General features: G+C 33.2%; 1 protein-coding gene across 1 annotated transcript; it reads left to right on the top strand.

The window, feature by feature from the left end:
* The first annotated feature begins 9,539 nt into the window (after positions 1–9,539).
* LOC118481021 lies at positions 9,540–9,941 on the top strand. The gene has a single exon (XM_035976100.1). It carries the CDS (start codon positions 9,540–9,542, stop codon positions 9,939–9,941), a length of 402 nt encoding a protein of 133 aa, XP_035831993.1.
* Positions 9,942–10,346: the final 405 nt, after the last annotated feature.

The following is a 10,346-nucleotide window of genomic DNA, read 5'->3' as shown; positions in this document are numbered from 1 at the left end:
AGATTTTCAAAATCAATCTGGTACCGACTTTTAGCGTTTTCTGTACCATGTTGGTGCCGGTTTTTACCTTCTTGTACCGATAACAAACCAAACTGTACCGGTATTTTCGATACCAGTATCAGTATCGGTTGACACCAAACTTATCCAACTTAAAAAAAATAACTACTATTATAATATTAAAATAATAAGTATTATTATAATATTAAAAATACTATTCATTAGATTGTGTTTTTAATATAAAAAATAAATTAAGTACCAATTCGGTACCGATTTTTGGCGTTACTGTTACCGGTTCACAACCGTTTTTTACCTTCATATACCGGTACCGTAACTGGTGTTCTGTATCGTTTGGCACCGAGCTCATCCCTACCCTTGAAACTAAAAAATGTAAAAAATTAAAAGTTGAAGAAAATCAACAAAAAAAAGTTGTACGATACCGTTGTTCGTACGGTAACCGTGATCAGGGATGAGCAAATGGTACCGGCAGCACTGAATTTCGCAAACCAAAAGATTTCCAATATCAATTCGGCACCAACTTTTGGCGTTTTCTGTATTAGTGTCGGTTTTTACCTTTATGTACTGATACCGAACAGGATCGTCCCGGTATTTTCGATACCAGTACTGGTTCGATAACGGTTGACACCAAGCTTATCCCAACCCTTCGTTTATTAATATATAGAGTAATAACAAATAAATAAATAAATATATATAATATAACTGTTATGTTTATACACTTCAAAATGTTTATGATAGTACGCTGATATAAGTTAACACAAAATTTAGGAATATTGGATATTAATAATCACAACTATTCGTTGTTGGCCATCAACAGCTTCAACTTCAAAAATAACCACTGATAGTCTCAACTATTAACATTGGCCTCCAATGGACTCTAACTAATAGAACCTTAACGTCGTTAGTTTTCGGTCGCTGAAAAAACGTTTTTGGCCGAAAAACTCATTTTTAACCGGAAAACTCAATCTTTTTGTCTTAAACCTTTTTGTAATCTTATTACGGGCCTTTAGGAACTTTTTTCTAGTAAAAGCCCAAATTATTAAAGTTGCCGGAAAAGTCTTTTTTTGCTAGAAAACTTCTTTTTACCGGAAAACTCAACTTTTTGGCCGGAAAAAATCAACATTTTCGTCTCAAATCTCTTTGTAACCTTAGATCATAACTTTAGGAACCTTTTTTTCTGGTCGTGAACGGCTTTTTGAAAGTTGGCTTGGGTTTGAGTGGAAAAAGAACAAAAAGAGGGTGCATCAAGAATGAGGTGAAGAGAGTTAGAAATTTATTTTATATTTAATTAACATCATTCATAGTTTTATCATTTCATAAAAAAGTTAATAGACACGGGTGATGTTATTATAATGGATGTTATTATAATCGGGGTGGCATACAAAGTTATTGCAAAGGTCATGGCCAACCGTATCAAGCCGACCTTGTCTTCGATTATCTCACCGGTTCAGTCGACTTTTGTGGAAGGTAGATATATATTGGATGGTCCGTTAATGGTGAGCAAACTTATTTCATGGGCGAAGAGTGTTAAAAAAGAAATTTTTATTTTCAAAATTGACTTCAAGAAGGCGTACGACTCGGTATGTTGGGATTTTTTGATTTCAAATCTTCATGCATCCCTAAGAAATGGAGGAAGTGGATAGGGGCATCAAGTCGGGCTTCGATTTTATTAAATGGCTCTCCAACGAATGAATTCAAAATAACCAAGGGGCTGCGACAAGGTCCATCATCGCCTTTTCTCTTTGTTATAGTTCTTGAAGCGCTTAGCATTGTCATGAATCAGGCGGTGGATGTGGGGATTTTCCGTGGCGTAAAGTTACCAAATGATGGCCCGATTATTTATCATTTCTGTTATGCCGGTGACGTTATTTCGTGGGCGAATGGGATGTGGATAACCCAAAAAACCTCAATCGGATTCTTAGATGTTTTTCTTTAAGCTCCGGGTTAAAGATAAATTTTTCTAAGAGTAACATGTTTGGTATTGGGGTGGAAGAGAGTAGAGTGAAAGATATGGCGGAAGTGGTTAAGTGTAAGCCGGGCAAGCTTCCATTTACTTATCTAGGGGTTCCTATGGGGAGAACATGAAAAAAAACAAGGCGTGGAAACCAATTATAGACAGGTTCAACTCTAGACTCTTGGGATGGAAAGCTAATAGTCTTTCTTTTGTTGGGAGAATAACGCTCGTGAAGTCGGTATTGGGTGCCCTCCCAAACTATTATTTCTCTTTGTTTAAAGCTCCTATTAAAGTGGTAAAGACCCTAGAAGGGATTAGGAGGGATCTTGTGTGGGGCAAGAAATCGGGTAGATATAAAATTAGATAGGTGGCATGGAAGAAAATTGTGGCTCCTAAAACCGAGGGTGGCATCGGTGCTGGTGACATCCGGGGTACCAATTTGGCCTTATTGGCCAAGTGGTGGTGGAAGCTTAAGGAGAATCCGACGGCTTTATGGGTTCGGGTCATTAAAGCCCTACACACAAGTACAAGGAATATTCAAGCGTTTCCGTGTAAAAAGAAGATAGTGGGAATTTGGAAAGATGTTTGTTCCACTGGTAAAGATTTCTCAGCCATGAACTTAGGTTTGGAAGAGAACCTTTTCGCAAAAGTTGGAGGAGGTGATAAAATCTTGGTTTGGATCAACAACTGCATAGATGGAAGCCCGTTAAGGTATCGCTTCCCAAACCTTTACAAGTTGGCTCAAAATAGGATGGCGATGGTTTCAGATTGTTTCACGAGGTTTGGGAGGGACGTGATATGGTGCTGTGCTTGGAAGTCAAACCCTTCCAACCCGTGTATTTTCAACCAGATGAGTGAGCTGCAGTTTCTACTCGGCACCTTGATTATAATGTTGATTATATCATTAAACATGGGTTAAAAACATAGAACCCTAATCATGTTTATTCAAGACTTACATAATTATGAACATGAAATTATAGGCACTTACTTGTGGGAATGATTATCTTCGCAGACGATGATGACGAAACCATGATTCCCGTTATGATGCCTTAGTCTTGATGGGATGATAAGAGAAAAAGTGTATTTCTGGTGTTCCTCAAAAGAGTTCTTTATATAACTATTTTTAAGCCATGACTACTATCACTAATGATCTATAATTATGATCATAAATCATGGTTGGTTATAAACTCTTGCTATTCTCTCTATTAAAGGCATCTAAAGGGAAATCGTAAAGTCCCTTTAACTTATAACGATTACTTCCATCAAGTAAATGTTAGGAACTTGTAATAGTGTCATATTGGCAACGTTACTCAAATGATCCGTTAGGCCACATGAACGGGTTATTTCTAACATTCTCCCACTTGGCCGAGTGATCATTTGTGATAAGCATAAGTAAGTTTGGCCAAGTTATAACATTAATTAATGTTTCAAATTGAAACTGTAACAGAAAAATACAGTCATTGAGTTATTTTCAACTCAAGACCCCCATTAATCATGTTACAACCCCAAATCAAAACATACGTAAATTTAAGACCAAAATGACTGAGATAAGCCCTTTGAAATTAATTTGTATAATTCTTGTCTATACGTCATTAGGTGCACATACGTATTTATAGACAAACAAATTGTATAATTGAGGAAAAATAACTAATCATTCATATGTACGATATGCTATTATGTAAGGCCTTTAGTAAAACCCGTCTTTATTATGAGCTCTTAAAAAGACTTTGGGTGTAGACCTTAGTTATCGGATCCGCAAGCATATCATGAATGTAAATGTATTCGATACAAATAATTAGTTTCCTCTTCTTGTTCATAAAGGAACAATAATTTTGTATCGAAGTTTAATGCAGCACCACTCGAACTGTTACTGTTCGAGGAAATAAGGTAGCTGACTTTTCACAGTAAGTCTTCAATATAGTATTTATATGGAGTTAATAAGTTTATGAGTCTACTGATAAAATTTCACCAACACTTAGTGACAATTGGGTTGTTAATTAACAACATATTATGTCATTATAATTTAGGTTGTTGTTAACAGTTTCTTATGACTCCTCCATGAGATAAATTTGTCTGCAAACATAAGGATTACCCCAAATTAACTTTTAGGTTCTTTTGAATATTACAAAATCAAGGTAAGAATAATCAACCTCTTCTTTATAGTCTTTCTCGTTTCTTAAAGATATCGTAAGATGCTTCACAATAATCTAGAGTTGTCTAATGTTCATCAATGTGAGCAATATCTAAACGAGTATAGACTTGAACCTTCGTAAGGCTTCTAATTAATGAAGCATAAGGAAGTAATATCATTTATCATTTTATCTTCTAAAGGGGAGCTATATTTTTGTTACACTTGTAAGAGCCCGCTTTAGAGTAAAGCTTATGGGACGAAACTAATGTCCTATTGAGTCTATCTCGGTATATTTTGATATCTCTCGCGTAAGTGATATCTCGGAGATTCATTATATCAAAATATGTGTGAGAAATTATTTGACTTGTGTAACATATACTTATCCAAAAAGTGCTATCTATATAAGGACAAGTTTACATTAGTTGCTCCCACTCATCTTGAGGTAGGTACTGGGTACATAAATCCACTTAATTCTTGATGAAAAAATGCATTAAGATTTCATCACATTTTGATGTTTGCCTTAAATCCATACATGGAATTAATTGACTTACAAAGTAAGGGTTCTTGACCTTCAGTTTAGAACTTTCAGGTTGTTTTATGAACATGTAAGTCTTTGTTTAAGGAAAGTTGTTTTAATGTTCATATAATGTAGCTCTAAATGATTATAAGCCACTAGAACAACAATGATACTCAAAGAAACATTTTGTAAGAAAGGTAAGATGATTCTTTGATAAATAATTCTCTTCTAAGCATAGCCTTTAACAATCAATCATACTTTTAGCATCTTAACGTTTGCATTCAGATTTCGTTTAGTGATGAACACCCTTAGGTAATTCAACCAAATCCCAAACGTTAAAATCAACTTTGCTAATAACAATTCTTATTCCATTTAGAAAATTGATTGATGCTAATGGCTTAATTAGAGGAAGTAGGACCAGTAAACTTTCCAATATCCATTTCAACTTAAGTCAAGGAGGATACATAATCCTCAAAGTTAAACCTAGATGACCTCCTTAGTTGATTATGTGGTTGTCTTATGAGTTTCAGTTTTATGGATTAACTCTTGATTAAGTTGCTATCACTTTCAAAATTCTAAGTGTGTAAGAGTTGGTGTAGTATGGTGTGCAAGAAGTGTAATCAGAGTAAAATTTAATAGGTATCTTCCCCCCGCCTCTTGCACTTCTGGCAAGTCCTGATAAGGACTTTTACTGCTCCCACTGACTTAGAAGTCTTTAACAATTTAGCATGCTTATGGTCAACATTAAAAGACCAATAAATTCTAATAAAGAAACAAATTAATAAATTTACTTCCTGTAGTTTCTTGTTTGAGGATTACAAGTTTGGTAAGAAATCTGAGTGTGCCCACATCTAAGCAACAATGAAACTCTTGTTAAAGTAGGAGTATATTCTTAAAGAGAAAAGTTGTTAAGGAGCAATGTCTTGTACAGGAGGTACAAATTGAGATAACAACAAGTTGTCACTCCCCTACCTCTTGCAACTCTTGCAAATTAAGATTAAGACATTTAATGCTCCCACTAACCTTTTAGATCTCTAGGAATGCTACAAGATAAGTTTCAATTATGTACGTGCTGTGGGAACATGTCATATATGTTAGACTTGATTTCCTTAATGTCCAGATGTTATAAAAATTTTAAGGGACATATTTAGAAGGAATCATAGTATATATAATTAATTTCTTTAATAAATTGATCCATATGAGACATATTAGATACAAGTAAATATTATTTGAAATGATAAATGACTTATGTCTGAATATTCCATTTTGGGATAAGTTCCAATGAAATATAATTTCTAATGGAACTTAATTTATTCCCTTAGCCATTTAAATATTAAGGCTTTTAACACATGCTCGTAAGTCACTAAAAATGAGATTTGATAATATTTCATCCTTTCATGAACCTGGTCCAAATTTCACATGCAATTTGGTCTTAATGGATGAAGTTTTTAGATCTCATTTTTCTTTTGTTAAATTTTCATTTTCATGATAACAAAAGGTTGTGAAAAAGTGTAACATCATCTAGTTCTATCTTATAAGGTTTCTATCCAGATTGAAATGACAAATAATATGAGAGTTTAAGGTAAGAGTGACTTTGTTTTAACCATGCAAACCTCACAACTGTCATAATGTAGATTTTATATTGATACTAAATTCTGAATAATCTACAGAATATATAAGATATCATAAAGCCTAATTATAAAACAGTTTATTATGGTTCTTATAGTCTTAACATAAAACTTTGCCACTAATTCTCATATTAATTATTTGTTGATTTCTGGTAAGTAAACGTATAGAACTAGACTCAACCCATCATGTGTTAATTGGAATATTATCATTAGCAGACTCAAATATCATAAATATCTAACTACTTATCTTAGCCAGCTGTCTCATTGAATTATGGATAGTCCATGCTCATGCCTAGTTAATGGCAAAAATTTGAAGTGAGACTTTCCTTTGAAGAAACTTATAGCTGGAAATAGTACCTGTACACTACCTTTGAATCTTAAAAGTATCCTCCTTTTAGGTTTAGTGGCAGTGAGATGAACAACATCTAATTTTCCAGTTTCATGCATTCATTTTCCTATACATATGTTGCTAATCAACACACTCATTTTCCTTTGGTACTCTTGAGTGGTATAGTTGATTCTTAAGGCAACTTATGGTATTGGTGGAAAAGTTATATGTAATGCATCAGAAAAGTGTACTGATTTCCATGTGTAAACCTTTAAGTAATGGTTCATGGTATTGTACATCATGATGTATTCACATATACCACTAACTTTATAATAAGAAACTAGAGTAATGCATGCGTTTAAGGAGTTATTTTGATTCTTCCAAAGAAAACAGATTAGTCTTGGGAAATTCAGAATCTAGAATAGCTCACATGATAGCAATAATTAAGTTAGTTCTTGATTATCATAAGAGATATAATGTTTGACTTATCCCACTAGTCATGCTCTAATTTTCTTCAGTGATACTTTTATCAGAAAAGAGCAGTAGGATTGTCATATCTTAAGAGATAATCAACAATCCAATAAGAGCAAATTTTATAGAAACTCTTTAGTAAGCAAAACATTTTAGGTTTTGAAATTAGAGTGGATGAAATAGATGAGATACAAACTTAAGAGGAAGCTTGGAGTAATTCACATTATGGGGTAATCAAGTAAGGCAGACACAAATTATTACATTGAATACGTAGTCTACTATAACACCAAAATTATAGACTAACTTAAGGTTCTTCCTGAATTTTGACTTCGCTTTGGCTTTGACCAAAATTCAGACATTATGAACATACATAAATAACAGATTGTCTTGATGTTCTAAATAAATTTGGCTTCGCTTTGGCTTTGACCAAAATTTATGCATTATGAACATACATAATAGACTGACTTATTGTTCTACATGAACTTTGGCTTCGCTTGCTTTGACCAAATTTCATGTATTATGAACATAAATAAACAAAACCAACTTAATGTTCTGCCTGAATTTTGGTTTCGCTTTGGCTTTGACCAAAATTCACGCATTATGAACGATATAAAATAATAAACCTCGGCTAAATGTTCTACCTAAATTTTGGCTTCGCTTTGGCTTTGACCAAAATTCAGCATTATGAATGATATAAATAATTGACCGTCTTTAGTGTTCTACATGAACTCCGGCTTCGCTTTGGCTTTGACCAAAATTCACATATTATGAACACACATAAATATAGACTGTCTCAATGTTTTACATGAACTCTAGCTTCGCTTTGGCTTTGACCAAAATTCATGTATCATGATGAACATACATACACAATAAGGTAAAGCACATAAATATAACATAACACCTTTGGGCCAGAAATGAAATATTTATGTAAACTAGGCTAATAATTTATTGTGTGTGTCATTAAACAATTAGTTGTTGGGTTCATTATCCAACAATACACATAATAACATAAAATGACATAAATTAAAGTTGGGTCATTCGCAAGTTATGATCATACGAAACCAAATAAAATAAGGCTTCCAAAAGTTAACATAAGGCATGCAAAAGTTATATATTTTTGCATAGAAGATATGCAAAATTTATGCAAAATAATTTATACAAAATATATCCCATGCGAAAGCCTAAAAGGGCATAACATAAATATATGTGACTAGTGATATTACTTTTAATCACAAAATTATGTTGGCCTAAGTAAAAGTCTTAACAAGAAAACCCATTAATTTACTTTGAGCCCATTTATTTAAACTCATCGTTACTCTGATTTTTAATCACAAAATTATATCCCCACTAACTTCATAGGAATATAAAACAAAAGTGAATGAAAATATTTGGTGAAGTCTTTAAAGATGAACCCACCAATTAAGAGTCAATGTTCATCGTTCATGTACAAAAATAAAATAATTAAATTGGCATGATCCAAATCTTATGAATATTATATTCATGTACAAAATTCATAGTAAAACAATTTATGAATATTAAATGAATTAATTCATGAGTGCAATTGATATTCAAATATATCATTCACATAACACTTCTAAAATTTAATGGATTATGAAAAGTCTGGTCATTTCATGAATAACGATTCATGGAATATTGGAACAAATTTATTGTATATATTTTAACTTCCAATTCCATAAGATCTATAGATATGCTTTTGCATATCACGTGAATGTAAAGCAAAAAAATCAACAAAGTAACAGATCGATTAACATGGTCAGATTGATATAATCAACATTGCTCTAATACCACATGTTGATTATATCATTAAACATGGGTTAAAAACATAGAACCCTAATCATGTTTATTCAAGACTTACATAATTATGAACATGAAATTATAGGCACTTACTTGTGGGAATGATTATCTTCGCAGATGATGATGACGAAACCATGATTCCCGTTATGATGCCTTAGTCTTGATGGGATGATGAGAGAAAAAGTGTATTTCTGGTGTTCTTCAAAAGAGTTCTTTATATAACTATTTTTAAGCCATGACTACTATCACTAATGATCTATAATTATGATCATAAATCATGGTTGGTTATAAACTCTTGCTATTCTCTCTATTAAAGGCATCTAAAGGGAAATCGTAAAGTCCCTTTAACTTATAACGATTACTTCCATCAAGTAAATGTTAGGAACTTGTAATTGTGTCATATTGGCAACGTTACTCAAATGATCCGTTAGGCCACATGAACGGGTTATTTCTAACATATAAGTGACCAACAAGATCAATGGGTGTGGAACAATGATAGGGACAAAGACTTGACGGTTTCGTTCATTCGTAATAAAATTGCCAAGGCCAAGAACCAGTTAAATGAAGTTATTTGGCCTTTATGGAATAATTGGGCACCCCTAAAAATAAACTATTTCTTATGGCGCGCCTCATAAAATCGGATATCCGTTAAAAAAGAGCTTACGGTTAGAGGTGTGCAGATGGCAGATGTGACTTGTGGGAGGTGTGGGATGGGTGAGGAATCCATGGAACATTTGCTAGCCTCTTGTTTGATGGCACATACTGTATGGTATGTGTTGGTTTGGATAAAAATTCCATTTCCTCATGGAGATCTTTCTTTTAATATGTTATGGCACCTGCTGCAAAATCTAAATGGATCCAAGGTGTGGAAGAAACTTGTGGCTGTGATTTTCATGGCTACTTTTTGGCAAATTTGGAAAGCCCGAAACGTAAAGGAATTCGAAGGGTGGAATATTCCGATGCTCAAGGTGGTGGAGGAAATTAAACTCAACTTGTTTCTGTGGATTTCTTGCAGATCTCAATTTAAGGCTCTAGATTGGAATAGGTGGCTAGATTTTAATCTTCAAGATGTAATTTCTTAATCTTTGTTTGTGTTGTTTCGGGTTTTCAGCTTTTTGCTAGCCCAGTTTCTATATCATATAGAAGTTTTTGCCGTTCAAAAAAGATTGTAACGAAAATAAAAGTTTAAAAACTGAAATCCCAATTTTTAAACTTTTGCATAGAAAAGATTACTTTTAATAAATTACACGGACAAAACCGTAATTTACTCTAATCTTTATTGAAGTTACCAAGGATGTTGGGAACAATAAGTAGCTGACAAAATGAATAGGACAACAGTATCAAAATCATTGAATAAAATAGTCCACTATAAATATTATTTTTTTACTACTTCAAACGTTTGCAAGTACCGCACGATAACCTAACTCAATATTAATTCACCAAATATGGTATCCTTTCATAAAATATGATTTGTCATTAACTTTCAC

Source organism: Helianthus annuus, chromosome 8, assembly GCF_002127325.2.
Source record: "Helianthus annuus cultivar XRQ/B chromosome 8, HanXRQr2.0-SUNRISE, whole genome shotgun sequence".
Lineage (NCBI taxonomy): Eukaryota > Viridiplantae > Streptophyta > Magnoliopsida > Asterales > Asteraceae > Helianthus > Helianthus annuus.
Note: the sequence above shows the minus strand (reverse complement) of the source record. Positions and strands in the feature narration are given on the sequence as shown.

Bases quoted from the DNA above. Each gene is read 5' to 3' on its own strand.
- LOC118481021 (XM_035976100.1), top strand. From the start codon at position 9,540: ATGGCAGATGTGACTTGTGGGAGGTGTGGGATGGGTGAGGAATCCATG.